General features: G+C 55.8%; 8 protein-coding genes across 8 annotated transcripts; 5 read left to right on the plus strand and 3 right to left on the minus strand.

Annotated features, from left to right (window-relative positions):
• The first annotated feature begins 57 nt into the window (after positions 1–57).
• ACRALDRAFT_1073812 (uncharacterized protein) lies at positions 58–880 on the plus strand. Its single transcript, XM_071018157.1, has 2 exons — positions 58–289; positions 367–880. The coding sequence occupies exons 1-2, from the start codon at positions 196–198 to the stop codon at positions 732–734; spliced, it is 462 nt and encodes a 153-aa protein (XP_070879273.1). The 5' UTR covers positions 58–195; the 3' UTR covers positions 735–880.
• An 829-nt stretch (positions 881–1,709) lies between these two features.
• On the plus strand, positions 1,710–2,619 carry ACRALDRAFT_2024278 (uncharacterized protein; the record flags this gene model as incomplete). Its single annotated transcript, XM_071020205.1, has 2 exons — positions 1,710–1,756; positions 1,827–2,619. The coding sequence occupies 2 exons, from the start codon at positions 1,710–1,712 to the stop codon at positions 2,617–2,619; spliced, it is 840 nt and encodes a 279-aa protein (XP_070879274.1).
• An 873-nt stretch (positions 2,620–3,492) lies between these two features.
• On the plus strand, positions 3,493–4,684 carry ACRALDRAFT_1073811 (uncharacterized protein). The gene has a single exon (XM_071018156.1). The coding sequence runs from the start codon at positions 3,603–3,605 to the stop codon at positions 4,626–4,628; it is 1,026 nt and encodes a 341-aa protein (XP_070879275.1). The 5' UTR covers positions 3,493–3,602; the 3' UTR covers positions 4,629–4,684.
• Positions 4,685–4,979: 295 nt separating this feature from the next.
• On the minus strand, positions 4,980–8,526 carry ACRALDRAFT_1067150 (uncharacterized protein; the record flags this gene model as incomplete). Its single annotated transcript, XM_071017413.1, has 2 exons — positions 4,980–6,073; positions 6,135–8,526. 2 exons carry the CDS (start codon positions 8,524–8,526, stop codon positions 4,980–4,982), a joined length of 3,486 nt encoding a protein of 1,161 aa, XP_070879276.1.
• Positions 8,527–9,629: 1,103 nt separating this feature from the next.
• Positions 9,630–11,985, plus strand: ACRALDRAFT_2024281 (uncharacterized protein; the record flags this gene model as incomplete). Its single annotated transcript, XM_071020206.1, has 4 exons — positions 9,630–9,814; positions 9,881–10,139; positions 10,246–10,456; positions 10,532–11,985. 4 exons carry the CDS (start codon positions 9,630–9,632, stop codon positions 11,983–11,985), a joined length of 2,109 nt encoding a protein of 702 aa, XP_070879277.1.
• Positions 11,986–12,008: 23 nt separating this feature from the next.
• ACRALDRAFT_1059881 (uncharacterized protein) lies at positions 12,009–13,008 on the minus strand. The gene has a single exon (XM_071016128.1). The coding sequence runs from the start codon at positions 12,845–12,847 to the stop codon at positions 12,197–12,199; it is 651 nt and encodes a 216-aa protein (XP_070879278.1). The 5' UTR covers positions 12,848–13,008; the 3' UTR covers positions 12,009–12,196.
• A 901-nt stretch (positions 13,009–13,909) lies between these two features.
• ACRALDRAFT_1073809 (uncharacterized protein) lies at positions 13,910–15,423 on the plus strand. Its single transcript, XM_071018155.1, has 3 exons — positions 13,910–14,201; positions 14,310–14,381; positions 14,523–15,423. Exons 1-3 carry the CDS (start codon positions 13,985–13,987, stop codon positions 15,077–15,079), a joined length of 846 nt encoding a protein of 281 aa, XP_070879279.1. The 5' UTR covers positions 13,910–13,984; the 3' UTR covers positions 15,080–15,423.
• ACRALDRAFT_1046523 (uncharacterized protein) lies at positions 15,407–20,438 on the minus strand. The gene is made up of 3 exons (XM_071015451.1): positions 19,784–20,438; positions 16,556–19,689; positions 15,407–16,435 (listed from the first exon to the last, which is right to left on the minus strand). Exons 1-3 carry the CDS (start codon positions 20,136–20,138, stop codon positions 15,719–15,721), a joined length of 4,206 nt encoding a protein of 1,401 aa, XP_070879280.1. The 5' UTR covers positions 20,139–20,438; the 3' UTR covers positions 15,407–15,718.
• Positions 20,439–20,667: the final 229 nt, after the last annotated feature.

Below are 20,667 nucleotides of genomic sequence, written 5' to 3' on the forward strand. Positions count from 1 at the left end.
ATTCACCTGGCTCGGTGAGGGGTCCATGGATTGTCTTACACTCCAACATTGATGCTACTTATTAATTCCTCCTTCGCCACTTCATTTTATCTCGCCATCTTTCTTCCTCGCCGAGTCTACAACAACTAAACTTTCCCCGCTGGACACCTTATCGCGTCATAATTCATTCATCCAGTTGAGCAGCAATTGACAATCATGTCGACCGAAGCAGCCGCCCGCGCCTTCTTCTCCTCCCCCCGCTTCGCCGTCGCAGGCGCCAGCTCGAACCCATCCAAGTTTGGACACAAAAGTACGTCAGCCAGAACCAACCCTTCGGCCCAAATAATTATGTTTGTCTTTTTGGTTCCAGCCGCTTAACCCTCCCAGTCTTCTCATGGTACCTCGCGCACAACATCCCCGCAACACCCATCAATCCGACCTCGGCAACCATCTCGGCCCTCAACAAAGAGCATCCCGCCGTACCGCGCGTCTCTTCCCTGACCCACCCAAAGGAAACGTCCCTCTCCGTCATCACCCCGCCGGCCGCCACGCTACAGGTTCTCAAGGAGGCGCGCGAACAGGGCGTCCCGGCCGTGTGGCTCCAGCCGGGGTCGTTCGACGACGCTGTCCTGGCTTTTGCGCGCGAGGATGGCGCCTTCCGGGCCGTTGTGGCCGGGGAGGGTGGGCGCGGCAGTGAAGGGTGGTGTGTGCTCGTTGATGGGGAGAAGGCTCTGAAGCAAGCTGGAAAGCTATGAGCTTTGTCCTGTCAAGGGTGGACTATCAGGAGGAGTCAGAAAACACGGTTTGATGGGACGACTTTGCGATAATGGTGGATTATGATAGCTTTAATTATGGTTCTAGTCCCATATTGAATTACAACCATCAGTTACTTCCATCTCTGAACTGAGTCTTATCTCTCTTGTTCGTCTACACAATTCAAGTCGAAGCCTGGGCTTTCTGGCTGTTCTTAAGACGGAAAAAGAAGACCAAAGACAAACATGTTTTAGACTACACAACACGGACAGTTGTGAGACTTGTTATGCTTCTTCTAGGTGCGTGTACTTTCAGAATTAGTTGTGGTTGCATAGAGGAGAATCAGAATTTAGTCGTTATACCGCATGGAAGAGACCAAGGTCTCGGTGTAGCGTAGGGTAAGCTTTCTATTACTCTTCAAAGATCTGGGACTTGCGAGCATCATTAGCAAAACAGTGCTTCAGGTCGTTAAAGTTGTCAATTTACAATACGAACCCAAGAAGTCACAGAATCTTGATTCGAGGACGTATCCTGGCAAGTAGTAGACTAGTAGTTAATATCTATATCCAGTTTCCCCCTTATAGAGAACAATGAATATTAGACCAGGCGGGAGATCAGATATAACGTGGTAGTACTACCATACCTATATCGGTTAATCTTCAGTTCTTGCCGACTATACGACATGTTCCTTCCGACCAGCTTCTATCACTTTTGCCTGCCTCGGATCTTCTTCACGAACCTCGTCTTCCCGGCTTCTGTCTCTATAAAGCCCTGCCTTGCGTCCTCTTGTTTTCTTCTTTTCTCTCTTCTACTTCCAACCGTTGGCACTGCTTTCGTGTATTTGCCATCATCGACGCCACGAGCCGGTGTGCGTAAAGCTTAAGGCTATCGATACCTCTGGGCTCTAATATCCTTCACCTCGCGAGAGATCGTCGTCAACGCCCTGCGAGGACCAGTCTCCCCACGTCCTGGTCAACATGGGCCCGACTCATCAGAGTAATAGTGGAATTCCCGACTTTCACAGGTCTGTACACCTTATGCCGTAAACTGCCCCACTTGCATGAGCTAACTTTGGGTATTTGATGGCTACCAAGCCGTCTTGGGGAAGAGACAATCACCTTCGTGGTCGGCGAGGCAAAGAAGCATTACCATGTGCACACTCATATCGTCAAGTCTGGTGTGCTCGGTGATGTATGCGCCGCACTCGACCAGTCTAATCGCAGCGAGGACATCAAGTCCATTCACTGGAAAAACGTCGACCCCTCCGTGTTTGCGAATTTGATCGAGTATGCCTATACCGGCGACTATACTGTGCCGGGACTGGAGCCACTGGACGACGAATTATTCAATGAGCCCCCATCAATCATGGAGTCGCTCGAAGACTACGACTGGGATATGGATACCGGCGGCGGAGATGAAGTAGCCTTCCAAGAGAGCAGGCACGCAATCATTCTGACTGCTTACAAGGGTTTCGTCGAGAGAGGAAGGGAGCTGTATCCGACACCAAGTGAACGCTTTCGGAACTGGGAGCCTGACCTGGAGCCTTCAAATGGAGACGGATACTTGGCCATCTTCCAGTGCCATGTCAAGCTCTATCTCCTGGCGAGAATGCATGGGATTGGGCACCTCAAGCGTCTGTGTCTCTTCAAACTCTTCAGAACCCTCCCCCACTTAAGGGATTATGAGCATGCCCACGATGATTTGGCAATCGCGATTCTTCACGCGTATGGAAGCACCCGCAAGGGGGACGCCTTACGGAATTTGCTAGCTTCATTTGCTGCTCTTAACACCGGCATGATGCGGAAGGCGCGACGATACGCTGATACAATCAGACAGTGCCCCGAGTTTGCCGTGGATATGATACGGCAACTTCACTCACCATGGTGAGTAGGGGATTGCGAGCACAGGCGGGCCCAGTGGTCTCTGGGGTAGCGTCTAAGAGGCGAAGAGCGCGGTAAAGGGGGGGAAGGAAAAAAGGGGAGGAGGAAAGAAACGGAGCTCACCGCCACATTGACATTCTCAAATATCTTGCTATACAGAAGAGAGACAATTCACAATCTTTTGAACAGCTCTGTTTCATTCCATAATGTTAGTCCTGTGCTAAAGATGAACTTAATCAGACGCTCGATGTTTGCTATTTCTTCCTCATCTATTCGGAAAACATTTGTGTATCAGGATATTCGCAAGATATACTTATCAACGTAGACTCCAGGCATGCCACGCAACTCATGGCCGGGGAAAAAAAAGGAAGGAAACAAAAATGAAGGGAGGGGGGAAAAAAGGACTCCTACTTATAAAATTGAACAAAAAAGAGCACAATCTGGTACGTAGTCACAAGATTACCGATGTCAAAATCAACTACGCTGGATATAATCTTCCCCAATATATATCCCACGGTTAACATCATATCCGCCTTCGGATCATATTTTGTCTTCGTCTTACCAAGTCGGGGACACAGTGAAGCCATTACCACCCGGAGCTTTGGGTCGGTGCATGTACAGTGTTTATGTCACAACCGGACACTGTTCGGCCTTCAGCCCCGGCCTCTTATTTGTCGACTACTTCCGGATCCCGGACCCGACATCCCGCCGTCGTCTCGCTGGCCCATCAGCATGGATCTCCTTCATGTACGAGGAATCTTCCCGCCAATCCGTTGTTGAAGCTCACGTCACGCGGATGTGCTGACCATCATAGCTGCGTCTCTGCTTCGTAAACCTCCCGGCTCTGGGAACTCCGAGTCTCTGACTCCTGACTCCTGAGAGAGCATCGTCATTGTAAAAGAAAACAAACATCATCGTCAGGTCGCTGCCATTCCTGTGAAGAACGAAAATCCTACTTCCCGCAAAACACCCTTGACCCCTCAGCCCAACATGCCCACCATCATCCCCGAACTCCCCTTCAAAACCACCTGGGCCGACGCCCCCTCTTCAAACGACCCCCGCCACGCACCAAGACCCTTAACCGAGGAGCAAAAGCAGCATTTCCTCACTCACGGCTGGGTTCGGATCCCCGACTGCTTCACCAAAGAACAAGCAGACTGGGTCGTACAGGATGTCTGGACGCGCCTAGGCTCCGACCCGAACGACAAGTCGACCTGGCGCGGCAAGACCAACATGCCGTCGCACCGCAGTTTCGACGCCTCCATCCTTGCCCCCAAAGCCTGGTCCGCCATCACCGAGCTCTGCGGCGGCGAGGACAAGCTCGTCGACGTGTCGCGGCAGTGGCGCGACGGCCTGATCGTCAGTCTGGGCACCGCCGAGAACGAAGGGAAAGACACGGACCCGCGCGACCTCGATAACTGGCACGTTGATGGCGATTTTTTCGTGCACTACCTCGACTCCCCCGAGCAGGCTCTGCTCGTCATCCCGCTCTTCTCCGACATTGGCCCGGGCGGTGGCGGTACTATGCTCTGTCCTGCCGGGATGCAGAGGATCGCGAAGCACCTTTACGATCACCCCCAGGGCGTGTCCCCTTCCATGATGCCTCGGGACCATCCCGATTTTGACAAGGAAGTTGGCCTACGCTTCTACTTTGACATGGTCAAGTCTCTGGATAGAAAAGACTTTGTCGAGGTCACGGGAAAAGTCGGCGATGTGTTCCTGTTACATCCCTTCATGGTGCATTCTGCATCTACGAATCCACGCCGCCAGTTGCGCATCATCACTAACCCGCCGGTTCACTTTAACGAGCCGCAGAGCTTCAACCGCCCGGACGGGAAGTACAGTCTGGTGGAACGGACGACTATGAGGGCCCTAGGGAAGGATTCGTTGCCCGAGTGGAAAATCGGGGGGCCCCGGGAGAGGAGGATCCCGGCGCGGTATAAAGCACTGGCTGAGATGCGGGAGAAGGAGAGGCGGCGACTAGAGGAGGTTTCCGTTGATGTTTCTTCGACTTGAGGGGGTCCCTTTTTTTTTCCCCCTTTACCCCTGGCCCCCTGGCCCCCTTTCCCCCCTTTCCCTCCTTTTTTTTTTGACTTTTATAATCTGCATTATTTCTTGCATTTTACCCAGCCTCGAAACAGAAAGCGGACTAGCAAGCAGTCGGGACTCATTCGATGTCCATCTACCATCTCCTACTGGGCTTTTGGTCTACGTTGTGACATAAGAATGATAGAAAAACTGTATAGTAGCCACAATGCCCACATTATATCCACGCATGATCTTATCGGCACGGACAGTTAGATGATTTATTATATTGAAGTTATAGGTTACAACTCATAGACTTGTTTAACGCAGTTCCACGAGTCCTTACCATCCAACCGGCGGACCCGGCCCCATGCCACTGGACATCTCAGATGCAGGCGGGAAGTACGCCCGCCCCCGACCTACAGACCCATTATACCCCTGTTCCGGACCTGAATGTGCAGTGGGCGGAGGCGTGTCATACTGGCTAGGGGGTCCCTCAGCACCAGGAGGAACAGGAGGGCCAGCCGGGTCCCGATCGTAAGGCTGGTGCTGATATTGCCCGGTGTACGTGGCCTCTTGTCCGTATCCCTTCTCCGAGGGACCCGAGGACCCGTATCTGTACTCGCTGGTTGCGGCGCCGGAACCAGGGACAAGTGAAGGACTTGGTGTATGTGCAGCGTGGCTGTGCGTCGGCGTCTGCGGTGTGTACGGCGACGGTGCGTGGAGCTGGTGCTGCTGTGAATGTGACCTGTGCCGTGTATGTGCGCCGCTATACGGTGACGTGGGACCACGAGAAGGAGGAGGAGGAGGAGGGTATCCCAGGGGCTGAGTCGACATTGGCGTCCTCCGGTAATCTTGTCGACTATGCGCGCCATACGGCGTGCCACGCGACGATGGGTCGTAATACCCCTGACGCTCAGGGGCCGTGGCCTGGAACCCGTCGAAGCGTTCTTCCCTCTCCAGGGCGATTTCTCCATCGACCTTCCCGAGGACCTGGGCTCGGAACTGGTCAAAGTTGAGGGTGGCGTCCTCTACAATCTTAAAATGCGACGCCTTGAGTTGTTTTTGGGCGCCCGGATTCTCCTCGGCGTCGTTGTGGGCCAGTGAGGCGGCGATGAGGAAGGCGTTGCGGATCTGCCGGCCGTTCCACCTCCCCATGCCGTGTTGGTGCCTCCAGTAGTGCTCGCGTGCAAAGGCAAGGATCTCGTCCTTGAAGATGTACAGGGGCTGCTCCCCGCCCGCCTCGCTGAGGATCTTTTCCGTCTCTTCTAGGCGGTCAATGTTCATCTTGAAGATGTTCTCCGTCTCGCGCTCGCCGAGGGGCTTGTAGTAGAGGGAGACGTGCACCCGAGACTTTACGGCTTCGTCGAGAATCCCCGGACGGTTGGTGGTCAGGAAGAGGATGCCGTTGTAGTATTCGAGGATACGGAGAAACACTGTCGATCCTAGTTAGCTCCAAGGGTGTACCACGGGGATAGATAGGAAAGGCCGACGCACCGGAAACCAGAGCATTCCGCTGTAGATCCTCCTTCGTCCGCTGGGAGAGGAAGACGTCTGCCTCGTCCAACAACAGGACGCAATCCCACAGATGGGCCAGACGGAAGATCTCGCTCAACGACGATTCGACAGTCTGCGGCGTGAAGCCGAGGTCGCCGCACGTAATGGGGAAAAGGGGCTTCTTATGGGCGAGCGAGACAGCCTCGGCCGTGGCCGTCTTGCCTATGCCGGGCGATCCGTGCAAGAGGATAACGACGCCGCGGCCCTTACCCCGGATCATGTCCTGGGTGACGATGCGGCCCGTCTTCTTCTCGATGGCCTTTTTGCGGAAATGCGCGTTGGTGAGGGAGGTGATCATGCGGCGGTGGCTTTCCTCGATCTGGAGGTACTGGAAGGCGTCCAGCTGCTCTGCCACGGGCTGGATGCCGCGGACGTCTACAATGACAAACTTGCGCTCGCGGAGGGCGTAGGCGAACAGCCGCGGCGGGAGGAGCGCGTAGTCGTCCCCTTCAAAGGTCGGGCTCAGCGGGGCTGTGTCCATGTCGCTGCCAGTCTCCTGTGACTGTCGAATAAACTTGTCGCGCTTGATGTTCTCGTTGTATTCAAACGAGTCGGTTTCGTCGTCCACCACCACGAGCTCGAGCAGCCTCCTCCGGACCGTGGTCCGTTTGGCGTCGGACCAGACGTTGATGGCGACGTTGTCCGCCGCGGTCAACGTGCGGATGCTGTACTCGGAGTAGGTTTCGAAGCTCGGGGCCCAGCTGGGGAGCGCGTTGAAGGCTTCCCTGGCGTCAATGACAATGTCGCTGTCGATGTGGTCCGGGCTGGTCATGTCCGTCCCCGCGGACGTCAGATAGGGGTTGGAAAGGGGGTCCTTGATGACGGTCCACCCGTTGTACGCGACGTGCTTCTTCTCGGTCGACTCGACCACCTTCTTTCCCAGCTCTCTCGCCTCGCGCAACAGTTTGTCCCGGTCGGGATGGAAGCGGAGGGGGTAGATGCCCAGTTTCCGGACGTCCTTCTCTCCGGCATACTCGCTGATGCGAATAATGTCGGTCATGGCGCCCCAGTCCTTGCCATCGTGGTCGATGTAGTAGCACCAGACCTGCGTCTCGGTTGTTGCTCGGGAGTTTTCACTGTCTCGGACCCCATCGTCGACTACGTCGCCTTCATGTTCAAAGCGAGGGGGGAGTAGCTTGTATAGCCTCCACAGCCTGTGGCGACCCGACAGCTCGTCCCTCGTCTCCTTGCTCAGACTGGTGAGGAGGTCTGCGGGAGGAGGAGGGTAATACAGGATTTCGCCAAAGCGGAAGATGTACCACAGCTCGTCGTGACGAATCTTGTAGGTTTTCGTGGGATCCACGTCGTCGAATCGACGATACAAGGGCATGAGGTGTTCCTCGACAAAGTTGACATAGCAGCGCATCTCCTCGAGGGACCCCGGTTTCCTGTAGAGCTCGATCCAGGACAGCTTATCCTCATTCTCATCCTCAGCCTCCTTGTCGTTGTCATGGCCGTTATTATCATTATGGTCGTCCGCATCGGTCGAGGGGGTATTCGTGTTGATATGCTCATCTTCCGGTTCTGTGGCCGACGAAGACTCACCGCCGCAGTCAGAACTGGGTCTAGAAGGCGACGACGAAGCGTCTCCGATAACCTTGGTCCCCTGCCCCGCGTCGACCGAAGAAGAAGAAGAAGTTGACCTCGAGACGGACTTGCGCTGCTGCATAGCTTCTACCACGGCCAACTCCTCCTTCATCTTGTCTTGGTGGTAGATGAAGTAGCGAAACGGGAGGGCAAAAGTGTGCGGCTTAGCACCCCAGGTCTTGACACCAGAGACCTTGTTGAGAGCCTGTAGAACGACGGGTGACTGGATGCGGACCCTGCCGATCCATTCTTTCTCCGAATCGGTCGCCTCTTCACGCCTGTTGGGGTGCCCGCTCATAAAACTCAGGAGAGCGGAGATGTACTCCTTTCTCGCCCTGGTAGGGGCTCGCCGATGCGCCTCCCTTAGCATCTCCTGTTCGGAGCCGGGATGGACCCAGAGGGCTTCGATGGCGTAGGATCCCTCCTCCTCGGAATATCGGTTCTTGAACTGTTCCCAGTTACAGAAGCGCACCTTGGGTATGACGGATTCCGGGAACTTCAAGTCCGTCTCGTCGTCGGCTTCGTCTTTGCCGTCTTCCGAGTTCAAGTCGCCCGATCCGCGAACTTTACTATCCCCCACGCGTTGCAGCCGTTGCTCGAGTGCTGCGATGCGAGCATGAAGCTGAGAGGTTCTCAAGGACTCTCGGTCGTTTCCCATATCTAGGATCGGCGACTCCTGCTCCTGCTTGTCGACAGTCTCACTCTCACCTCCATCGCTGGCACATTCATTGTGACCCTCGGACATGCTGTCCTGTTGTTTTGGCTGCTAGCCTTCTAATGGCGGCTGCAGGACAGAGAGAAGTGACGGGCGATCGGGGTCACAGAGAGTAAACGACGTTGCACTAAGGCTTCCGCTCAAGTTATAAATACAGACAGACATTACAGACTTCTCCCGCAGCCCATGCGGCCATGCCTACTGCCCCTCTTGAGCCTGCCACGGTGCTACATACTGCCATTTTTTCACTCGTCGAGTCTTCGCATGATTTACAACGTAAGGGGTTAGCTGCAGGAAGAAACGAACAGTCATTGGGCATAAACCGAGTCGAGATGGGTCACGATGGCGGGATATGTGCCCTGCTTACACCTGATTTGTGCCTTTCTGGCCACCTTGTCAGATTGCTTGTCAGACTGCATATAACCAGGGTTCTATCTGTAGGTGTGCCCCATGCCGCCATACATCCATACGGTAGAGCCCTTTGCCAGCCGAGCCAACATGACAGGGGTCGCGACTCGCCCTATCCCGCCGTAGGAACTGGGGCTCTTAATACCCAGGTAGGCGAGCTCACCTCGTCTTCAAGTCATGATGTGCACACAAAGGTATGCAGAAAGCCTCGGGATGCATGCATGAAGAATCGAATACAACATGAGCATACTTAGCCCATGAACTATAGACTATTGTCTACAGGTCTTGTTCCCCTCTGAGCCCTCCTTCCTAAACAAATCCCTTTCACTTCCGTCGCCTCTTGATTGCTGCCAGCCTGCTCGCTGGCGCTGCATGCGCCTGTGAGGCCGTGTCGACTACAAGGGATACTGATATCATAGTTTCCAGACTCGGTGTACCCCTATTACATAGTACGACACCGCGGCATTTTCGTGAGATCTTCACCAACTGAGGTCGACGGGCGATCCACGTAACGCTGCCGAACACTGAACAGTGAGCCAGTTACAGCATACCGGTCAAATAAGTGTCACCTTTGTTAAAGTAAGTTTCTAAAGAGCTCTGCTGATAAGGGGGAGTATCTGTCAAGCTAACATTCAGTCGTAGAGGTTTACTAGCAGTGCTCTGATAGCTACTGCGTAGCAACTTCAAAGCTCCTCTCATCCTCCTCGTCATCGTCTCAAGCAAGTATGGTCGAAGCGTTTCGACCAGCTCCCGTGTCAGGGGAGATGAAAGTGCTACTAAACGACGACAAGGAACTCGATGTGTATAAAGAGTGGAGGAGCGCCTCAGGGGGCGACATGCTCTCGGCCATGAAGACGGCCACTCATTATGAGAAACAGACAGCTGCTTTTACGGTTCGGAAACCACACCAGTAAGCCTTACCCGCTGCCCGCCTCCCATAAGCTGCCCCAGCTTTTATAACTCACTCCGTCTTTAGCAATTTAGAGGATGTCTTTTCCCAGTACCAGTCCGTCATCAGGCTAGACAAAGACCCGAAGCGGTGTACCTGGGACGAGGTCTTGGACCACATGGAGGCGGCCCAGTCCGTCTACACAGCACGAGCAAGCGGCAACCCGATACGGACAGCTCTGCGGCACGGCAGGGTAATCGGCGAGACGCTGGGCCCTTTGGCAGAGATGATCCCTGAAGAAGACGGCTTGAGTGTGTTGCGAGGTGGCTTGGTGTTTATATTCAAGGTACGCATAAACATTCAGTGACATTGCTATCGCCTTATAAGATGTGCTTCAAAGAGCAGTATCCAGCGGCTCCAGTTCATTACTTACCCTAATCGATTCTCTCTAGATGGTTCAAAAGCGCGAGGAAAACCGCGAGAAGATCTTCCACACCTTTCAGGAGATTCCCATGGTCCTCAGCAACGCCTGCGAAAAGTGCAAAATATTCCCCGGCGATCAGCAGCTCCGGCAGTGCGTCCAGGACCTTTGCGCGACTCTATTCTACTCCATCCCCAAGCTTGCGGATATCTTGCTTCATAAGCATAATGCATCATTATTAGGTATACGTCTATCGATCCAGAGCTTGAGTCGAGAACAGACGGAAGCTGTTGATATATATCTGACCAAACCCCCAGATCCTATGCGCATCCTCAATCACTTGCCCACGCGAGAGGCCGTCCTGATCGACGAGATTCTCCACGACATCTCCATAGCAACGCTCAAGCTGAGCCAGTGCCGCGAGAACATTGTAGATGCCAAACTCGTCAGAACGGAAAAGACAGTCGTCGAAGGGCTCCAGCAGACAAAAGCCATCCGGCAGACCGTCCACGCAACCAAGTACCAGCTGGACAAGATGGGTATGGCCGCCCAGGAGAGCCACGAGCAACTCACTACCCAAATCTCCGAGGTGCAGACCACGGGACACGATATTCGGTCCGGCATGCTGAGCGTCCGGGATACCGTCGTCCAACACAGCGAAGACGTGCGTGCAGGTGTACAGGGGGTTGACCAACAGGTACAGACCCTAACCAAGGTCGTCGAGACGCTCCGTGAAGAGGTTCGTGCGAAGAGGGATATAGCCATACAAAGCGGCAACGCCGAGCTAGACGCCCTGATTCAGACGGGGATATACCGAATCGTGATTGAACACAAATACGTCCAAGGTGAGGAGCTGGGCAGCCGTCACTGCCCCTCGCATCTTCCCCTGACTTCTCGCCAGCCTACTGATATGTTACAATTTTACTTACCCCCTGACCCAGATACACAACCAGCCAACATATCGCACTTTCGAAGCCCTTCACCGTACGGATTTGAGAGGCCGAGGTTTACGACGGAAGACCTCCTAGACGCCATAGCCGTCCCGCATCTGGCCCCGACGGAGGACCTCCTAAGGGTACAGCGTCATGCCAAAAGCTTGAAGGAGAAAGACCTCGGCCATACAGCTTGGCTCATCAAGACGGACCAGTTCCGGCACTGGCTGGCGTCCGCCCCGTCAGATATCCTGGTGGTAGACGGCCACTCCGGGAGCAGCTATGGCACGACGTCTCCCATGGCCGTCTTTACCGGCTCGTTGGCCTCCAGCCTTATTAGTGCGGGGCGGTCCATCGTCCTGCACCATTTTTGCGGCGCCCACAAGTCGCCGTCCGATCCGCTCGCCGGTCCCCTGGGTCTCATCCGGAGCTTGGTCATGCAGCTCCTCGTGTACCCCGATCTCCCCGCCCCGACGCTCGCTTTCGTCGACGCAGAGTTGAGCCACTGGCTGGCCCAGCACGACCTCGGCGCCTTGCTGCACTGCTTTAACCGTATTTTGCGACAGAGTCCCCGCGAGTCGAGGGTGTTTTGCGTCATTGATGGGATATCGGAATTCGAGACCATGCTGCACGGGTGGCGGGACCAGGTGTACGAGATTGTCATGTGCCTGCAGCGGGCCGTGTGTGATGATCTTGGGTTCTCGTTCAAGGTGTTATTGACAAACGCAGGGAAGAGTGTGAGGTTGGCTGGCATGGTGGAACCGCGGCAGCACGTTTCGCTTCGGGCTGGGAATGCCTTTAACCGTCCGGTGCATGCGAATATGCACGAGTATCTGTAGTGTTCATGTTTTCCAAGGTGAAGCAGGATAATCAATCATGTCTTTCTTTTATGGAACCGTCTTCCTTCCATTATACTGTCATTCTTATTGTCATGATGCCATACTTGTAACGACTCCTGAGTACTGAAAAAACGCCTTAGCTGACACGGTATAACACAACTTACAATACAATCGCATGCAGAGAAAAGCACCCCTTATCAGCCCATAACCATCACGCAACCATGGTAGAGGCCAGCTCCCAATCCCCGCTAGCAACCTGCCTCCAGGCACTCGACACCAGCGCCTCCACCGTCTTGACCCGGACACTCCCATCCGCCTCGGGCTTCCCACTCGGCCGGAACAGGGTAATAGGGTATGCGATAGCCACGGCCATGAGGCCAATCTCAGCGACATGGGGCTCGCCCATGCGGCTTGACAGGAACCGGTTTTCGTCGTTTGCCTTCTCGAGGGATTCGCGGAGATCGTCGCCCTCCCGCGCATCCGAGTCGCCAAAGAGAGGCCAGTTGGACATGACGGCGTCCTTGCCCATGTACCTCCACGCGTACGACGGTCTGTCGCAGAGGGTCTGCCAGAGGAGCTTCTCCATCTCGACGGCCGCGGCGTGGCTCCGCGCCTTGATGGTGTTCTCGCGGCCCTTGGTGTCGTCTGGCGAGCTCTGCGGTTTTTGTGTCTGCTGCGGCGGTTGGGCGCTACGGGTGTCGTTGTTGTCGGGTGCACCGCGTGTCATGGCGTGGCTTGCGCGGGTGGCGAGCTGCTTGCCTTGGTTGGAGTCGTCGTCGACGTCGAAGCGCTCTTGCTGGGTGCGAGGGGCGTTGAGCCCGTGCGGCGACGGGTCTGTAGTGAGGCCTAGCATGGACGGCATGGTGATTTGAATTCAGTCGAGAACCAAGTAAAGCTATAAGGTGTTGCCGTAGTCTTTCGTCGTTTCGAGAAATGGCGGCTAAATAATATGGACGAGACTCGACAGTCGAGAGGGAATGGTGTGATTTCATAAAATAAACGTCTCTGGACACTCGGTACTTCACAACTATACGCGTCCCAAGCGTACCACGCGCTATTAAATTCCCACTACAAGTCCCTCATGTCTAGGCTCTTTCCTGGGCCAAACTTGGCCGGTGTGATGTCGACGCCAGTCTCTGACGTCATAGTCACTTGTCCTCGGGAGATCATCACTGTGGCTTGCCTAGATGTGGCTAGTACCCGCAAAAGTGTGGCTTGTCCAAGTCTTAGCCTTTGTCTACGGACTAATTATCATCCGTAGGTCCTCAAAGGGACATGGACGAGGTAATTGCAATCTATTACAAAACTCTCTGTTGATATCTCCTCCTGCGGCACATTATAGATGCTGTCTGAATCGGGATTAATCCCGGGGCGCCAGTAAGATCCTATGGTAGCTTCCTTGGCAAAGCTTGGGTGCTGGTCTAAGCTCCTGGGTCTCGGCAGAGAACCATGTGGCTCGGGCTAGCGGTTACCGTCCCAGCAGCACGGGTAGCCAATATATAGGAACGGGGTTTATAAGTCTCGTTTCTCTGGAATTTTCCCTGGGCCATTGTGTTATTAAAACCGATAGACGGGAAATTTAATAACACGCCCAGGTACATACCCTCAATTCATTTGACCGGGAGCCGGCCGGCAAAGCCACCGGACCGGCATTGTGGGGCATCGGACCGGCGAAGTACACCACTAACATGCCGCGAATTGGTACATTTACCGTCCAAGGTGGAGGGCCTTTTTTCGTGCCTTGATTTTTTTATTTAATTTTTACCTTTATTCTGGGTCTTCTTCTTCCCCCACTAGTCGATACTACGATGAGTTAACATTTAGGCGATCGTCGGACTTACCCCGCTTCGTCTATGATTTTTCACCATTATCTATGGGATTCTCCATCCCCATCATGAATTCCCTCCTCTTTCCCCTATCCCATCCCCATCCCCATCTCTACCGCCCCAGATTACATTCTAGGAGCCCCCTATAAGTGTTCTCTCTTGGAACGAGTAACATGGCGTCCATGAAGCAGCTGCTCTTCGGAGCTTCCGTGATCCTCGGCACCGTCCTACCCTCTCCATGCCTCGCCCATTCCGAGGAGGACTTTGACAACATGGGCCCCATGGGCTTCATGTGGCCTCATGATCGCCAATGGGTAGACGACGAAATGGGAATGACGGGGCCTTGTGGTACCGACCAAGGTCCCGCCGACAGGACCGAATTTCCCCTGAGTAAGTGGCCTGGTCTCGCGGCACGGCGGACAAGGAGCCCGTTCTTCGACCCCTGAATCAACGTTTCTTGCCATTGATATGCTAATTCCAAGATTTTCTCGGTTGTAGCCAACGGCGCTCTGTCTCTGGAGCAGAAGCAGAATGTCTACGACTTGCAAGTCTCCATCTCCTTCGACAATGGTCCGTAACCCAACCCCTTCCCCTCCCGGCCAATGCAAGCTCTTGGCTTCACATCTGTACCACTTGTGGCACACATGGTATCCCATAGAGGCTACCACATCATTGTGTCTGCGCTGGTCACGGCTGACTTACACGGCACAGACCCCACCGACGCCAACGACTTTAACGTCCTCATCCCCCAGGAGCGCATGCGCGTCATGGACTGGTCCCACGTCTGCATCGACCTCCCCTCCATCTCCCTCCCCGCCGATGCCGACTCCGACTCAACCAACGCGACCATCCGCCTCCGCTACACCGCCGAGTACGTCGACCCGGCCCACCACCACCGCCGCGACATGGTGAAGCGCCACATGGCCTCCAACGAGACCTTCTACTCTTGCGCCGACGTCACCCTCGTCCCCGCCCAGGCCTTCACCTTTGACATTCCCTGCTTCAACTTTACCGGCAATTTCGAGCTGCATGGCCATGACGACCATCACGGCGACAGTGATGACAACAGCAGCGACCATGATCACGACGGTGGCAGCTCATCTGGACTTTCCAAGGGTGCCATCGCCGGTATCGTCATCGGATCTGTCGTCGGTACCGCCCTGCTGGCCATCGCGGCTTGGTACTTCTGCAGAAAGGACCGCCGTGAGAAGAAGGTTGCCGAGCGCGTCATATATGAGCAGGACAAGCTCGAAGGCGCCGCCAACTGACGAGTGAAATCGGGTTGGGGGACCATACCGATACAGTTGGCGTTGCACCATTCGCGACAACTGTTAATGAGCCCCGGTTGTCGAAACGCCGGCACTGATACTCAGAAATGGATGGCGTTAGGAATCTCCAGACTGTCCTGGACGGTTACGGCTTGTTCACCCTCGAACTTTGGATTCGTTGGCGCAAGGGAAAAGGGATACGTAGGCTCACAAACGCATCCACATATCGATAGGATAAGATTCAGCAAAGGAATGCTGAGAGCTTGATATATATCACCAATACATTCACGCCCTGTCTAAGTCTGCGGGAACCATCATACTCGGCACACATTCACGGAGCTCCCCTCGTAAAATGGCAGGTTGATGAGAATAAAGCCAGAACCGCCTCGGCCCCTGATGCCTTGGCCAGGGCAGACACCGTTCTTCTACCTAACATGTAATAAATAAACAAACATCCCAAACGAGGTATCCATTCCACACACAACATAGGGACAGAGAACCGGGGCGCATCAAAAGCCGGCCCATCCCCCTCTCCTTGATTTGCTATGTACAAGCACGCAAAGCGACGCTTTTCTCCCTTCTTCTCTTCTACTTCGCCACTATCCCCGTTTACCCCTTCCCCTAGAGACCAATGGGCGGTTACAAGAAACGCAGGCTACCCTGGCTCCTCTCGACAAGCCCCTCCACATCCCTCCGGACAGTGCGCAGCTCGCGCCGGAGATCCGCCACGTCCGCACCCCCCGGATTCAAGTTCGCCTGCGGCTGCCCAGCCGACGGCAGCGCCGCCTCGCACCGCGTCAGCAGGTCCCTGACCGAGTTCCACGTAATCTCGCCATTGTTCGTCACGCCGCCGTGCCGTCTCGCCTCCTTCTGCCACGCCTCCACCGCGAACACGATCAGCTCGATGACCCGGATGCGCCGGTTGCCCGTGAACCCCGTCTCCTGCCGGTCGAAGATGTTCTCCAGCGACCGGACAATCTGGTGGTACGGCACGTTCAGCCGCGCGAAGAGGCTCACCGGCCAGGTGGGTTGCGCGCCAATCTCGCCGTCCTGGTGGTAGTCCATCGAGTAGCGGCACAGCTCGCCGAGCACAAACTCGATGGGGAAAATGGCGCTGTCCAGGTGGACGCGGTGCGCAATCGTGAGGATCTTGTCCGACACCGACTCGTACTGCGCGGGGACGACCGACACGCCTTCGCCGGCCTCTTGCAGCCGTAGGGTCGCCTCATCGTGTGACTGCTCGATCAGATTCGACCATGTCTGCTTGACCGTCGCAGAGTTGTGATAATTCGCCGCGTCGTAAATCAGGAGACACAAGTCATAGTAGCAGGCTTGGTCGGCATAGTTGTTGAAGAGCTGCATGTGCGTTAGCTTCTCATCATCCGGGACGTTTTTTGTTTCTTTTTTCATGTTGGGAAGGGGGAAGGGCCAGGAAATCTTCTTTCTTTGTTGGGGCTGGGGTTTCTCATTTCTCACCTCGGAAAGGTCCCGAACCGTGCCGTCTAGAACCTGGTTAATCTCAACCCTCTTCTCGTCGTCAATACGCGAGTCCGCCCGTAACCTGTCGAGGAGGTCGGCCTGGATGTTGGCCACGTCGAGTTGCTCGGTGATGCCGTGGATCAGGATCCGCTGCTGCTGCTGGCTGACGCCCACCGTCTTCACTTCCGCATTCGCCTTGGCCCGGCTGAGCAGCGTGACGCGGTCCTTGATGCCAATGGCGAAGTCCGACATGGCCAGCTCGGCCTGCACTTCCGCCGCCTCAAAGTACCTGGATCGCTGCGTGTAGAACCTGCAGAGCAGGTCCGCGTGCTCGACGCTCGTCCCGGCCAGGCGCTGGAGGAAGGTCACGACGTGGGGCGAGTCGATCGTTAGCAGACGGTCGCTCCACCCTTGCTGAATATACCACTCGTAGAGGTCAAAGTGGAACACCTCGTCGTCCGACCCGTTGACGACCTCGTACGCCTCGAGGCGCTTGGTACCGAGGAGGGTCAACCGGCCGTCCACTTCCTCGGGTTCTTGGCTGATGGCCGTGTCCAGGTGGCGCAGCGCATCGTGGATAAGATCGTAGCACCGCTTGCGCTCGGCGAACGCGCTGGCACGGGGATCGTTCGCCGGCTTGCCGTCGTTGACCCACGTCAGGGCGCTGTTCCCCCTGTCGCGCTCCTTCGCCACGACCAGGCACAGCTGGATGGCACCGGCGTAGTACTTCAGCTCGATGTATTGCGAAACGGCCGACGACAGGTTCATGAACGACAAGTTGCCGGCGACGCGCTCAAACAGTCGCAAACTCTCGTGCAACAAGCTCCGCGACTGGTTGCTGTTCAGCACCTGCTCCGATGCCCTCTTCAATTGCTCCTGGGCTTTGAAAATGACCACGTCGTCGGGGCTGCAGAAGCTCCCGCATCGTCTCCGCAGGGCATCGGCCACCGTCTCAACGTTGGATCCGTTCTCGATGTTGCGGTTGACGATGGACTTGACGAGGATCTTGGCGAGATCCTTCCCGGAGGCCTGAGAGAAGAGTTTCTCGAACGTGAGCTCCCTGAGCTGCTGCTGCGTGGCAGGCTCAAGACGCATGTAGATGTCGCTAACGCGCTCGTCGAAGAGCATGAGCACAAACGAGATACCCTCGGAAATGCCCTCCATGAGCTTCTGGATAGCGTGGAGAGCCTGGTGTTCGGCCTGCAAGGCGACCTCTTCCTGCTTGCTGGCCACCTGCTGGAGATCGACGGGTCCCGCGAGACCCTGGATGAAGCCGCGGTTGGTATTCAGGAACCGCCGTAGTTTCTCCAGCTGCTCCTGCACTGTGATCAGCTTGGTTGTGGCGATCTGCGAAGTGACGGCGGCGCCTTTCACTTCGATGACATTGGACTTCCAGAGCGTCCTGATAAGGCGGATGAGGTAGACGCAAAGGGCGTCGTGCCTCGAGGAGAGCCGCACCGACTCGGTGGTCAGAGGCCTGCTATCCGTCTCGGCAATGGTCGGCTGGCCGCCGTAATCGACAAAGACGGTCCGGGCCCGATCTTCCGTGACCTGGTCGATCGCACGAGGCGCACCGGGGCGCGCATCACCCCCATGCCCGCAAGCTACAGCCAAAGCACAAGAGATGGTTTCCACGCGGCCGTAGAGCTGAATGAACTTGCGCGTCTCCTGCTCCAGACCCTCATCCCCCACGGCACTCCGGATGGCCGCCGCGAAAACGTCGACAAGACGTCGTCGTCGGATGACATGGACGCCGGTGTTTGTAAGGACGGCAAATTCGCTGGGGGGATCGTCGAACTGGACGGCGAGCTCGTTGCCGAAGCCGAGGGGCTGACTGGCAGCCGCGAAAGGTTTGGTGATTAGGCCGACGGCCTCGGCGCGGCTGCCAATATCGATCCAATTGCCGTGCTCCCAGTACTTGAGCGCGGTAGTAGGGGCCGTTGCTTTGATTCGACCGGTTTCCGGGGCCGAGACGAAGAGCAGGTCCGAGTTGGGCTGGGTCTCCTTTACGACAAAGTCCAAAAAGTAACCGGGCGCAAATCGCTCCCCCAGCCTGCTCTGCTCGAGGGTCCGGGACGCCAGGTTCAGCACGGTCTCGCCGGCGCTGTTTGCTACGGCATGGCCTAGCTGATCGGACGGGGGGAACTTGATGTATTGGACCATCATACTCTGGGGGGCGAGACTGGACGCGCCGCCCAGCATGTATGAGGCGGCACTTGTAGCGCTGAGGAAGAGGCGACAGCCCGTGTTGGTGAGGGCCATGAGATGTAATTTCGGGGTCTCGTTGGAGGAGATGGGGCTAATCGAGACGATGTGCATTTTGTCGTTGATGAGGGGCGAGCCATTGATCATGTGAGTGATGTCTCGCAAGCAGTGGTTCTTCTCCTTTTCGATCACCTTGGTGAGCTTGTTGGGGCTTTCCATATGGTACGTCCGGATCGTCGAGGTGGACGAGAGCGTGTAGAGAAGCTTGCGCGAGTCGTCGACGACAATCTGGATCAGATACTCCGGGGTCTTGGCCGTCCAGAAGGAAGGCTGCAGCGTCACAACCGAGGTCCATTTGGGATGGGTGTGGTTGATGCGGCCGCAGCGGTTGGAGAACCACCGCTCCTCCTCTTGGTAATAGAGCTCGTTGATGTCGATGTCGGTGCTTCCGCCGAAGAAGATGCGCCCATCGGCCGACCCGGTGAGAATTCGTACGTCGGTGCCGCGGAGGGACAGGTTGAGCTTGGTCTGGAAGAGGGAGACGGTTTTGTTGCCGGCTGCATTGGTTTTCGCCGAAAGACCCAGAAGGAGGATATCGGAGGCTGTGGCAACGACCAGCATGTGGGTGATTTCAGCGACGAAGATGCCAGGCTTGGGGGGCACCAAAGCGACGGCGTGGATGGTGTGAGGTTGTTCTTCGAAACCGATAAGCTCGGGGTCGGGATGAGTATAGTCCCACAGAAACAGCGAGTTGTCGATAGCAACCCAAGCATGATTAATTTCGGCGAACAGACCCATCAGTGTCTGTAGCTGACCGGTGTTGTAGTGGTTGAAGACTTCGTTCGGAATCGGGTACATGTGCGTCTTGTGAAAGGGAGCCCAGGCAGAATCGATATTGATGAGATCGTAGTCCGAAGAAACACCGGCTAGAGATGGAACCGATTAGCATTTGATAACCATGGAAATGGATGACGCCAGGGGATGAGAGCAGTAAGAGAGATAGTAAGACGGCAACCATACATCTCGCGTACGAGTCGAGCTCGGGAAAGCTCTGGTCGGCCTGAAGAAAGCGATTAATAGCCTGGGCGGCCTTGGTCACAGGCGGCACATCTTGCGGCGGTTGTGGCGCTTGAGGAGGCACGGCCAGCGCACCACTGGGGCCGGAAGTCGGCTGAGCCGGGGGGGCGACTTGGTTCGGCCTCGACCCAAGGGGACCGGCAGCCCCTACGCCGGATGCCGCAGTGCCCGAGTCGTTCCCAAACAATCTCCTCCTGACGGGGTCATCGCTGCTGCTGGGTTGAAAGCGCGATATTGCCGGGGTATTGACGAAGGCGCCGGGAACGGGACGTGCCGGCGTAAGCTGAGGATACGACATTGTCGATGTCGACGACGGGGCAGGATGGGGCCTGCTCTTTCGACAAATCTTCGATGGAGTAGCGGAGCAGAGAAGCGAACGATCTCTCAAACTGGGAACGGCTTCACTGATGCAGGCAACGCGTGGCCAGCAAGGGCTCGACGGGGGTTGAGGCAACCATACACCGAGACAGAGTAGATATCAAGAGGGTGCGTGCAGACGGGCCGAGTGAGTCTGGACGAAATTAAATAGAAATAACCCCGGCAGAAAAATGAGAGCAGCGAGGTGATGGAAGGGAGGTGGGGGTTGACACCTCGAGCGGATGATTGTTGGTGGTGAATGAGGAAGAAGCTGCAAGATCAACAGGCAAGAGTTGAGAGAATCGAGAGAAGGCGCGTGGAATTTTCGCGACAGCCCTGGCGCTGAGAGCAAGGTCCCATCAATGCGCTAAACCGAATCGGGCGCAAGGCTCTGGTCATTGGAGCTTTGTCAAGCTCTCACCGAGAGGCCATCCAATCACGTGTTGAAGATCTCGGTGTACCCAATGGAG

Source organism: Sodiomyces alcalophilus, assembly GCF_042370955.1.
Source record: "Sodiomyces alcalophilus JCM 7366 unplaced genomic scaffold ACRALscaffold_1, whole genome shotgun sequence".
Classification (NCBI taxonomy): domain Eukaryota; kingdom Fungi; phylum Ascomycota; class Sordariomycetes; order Glomerellales; family Plectosphaerellaceae; genus Sodiomyces; species Sodiomyces alcalophilus.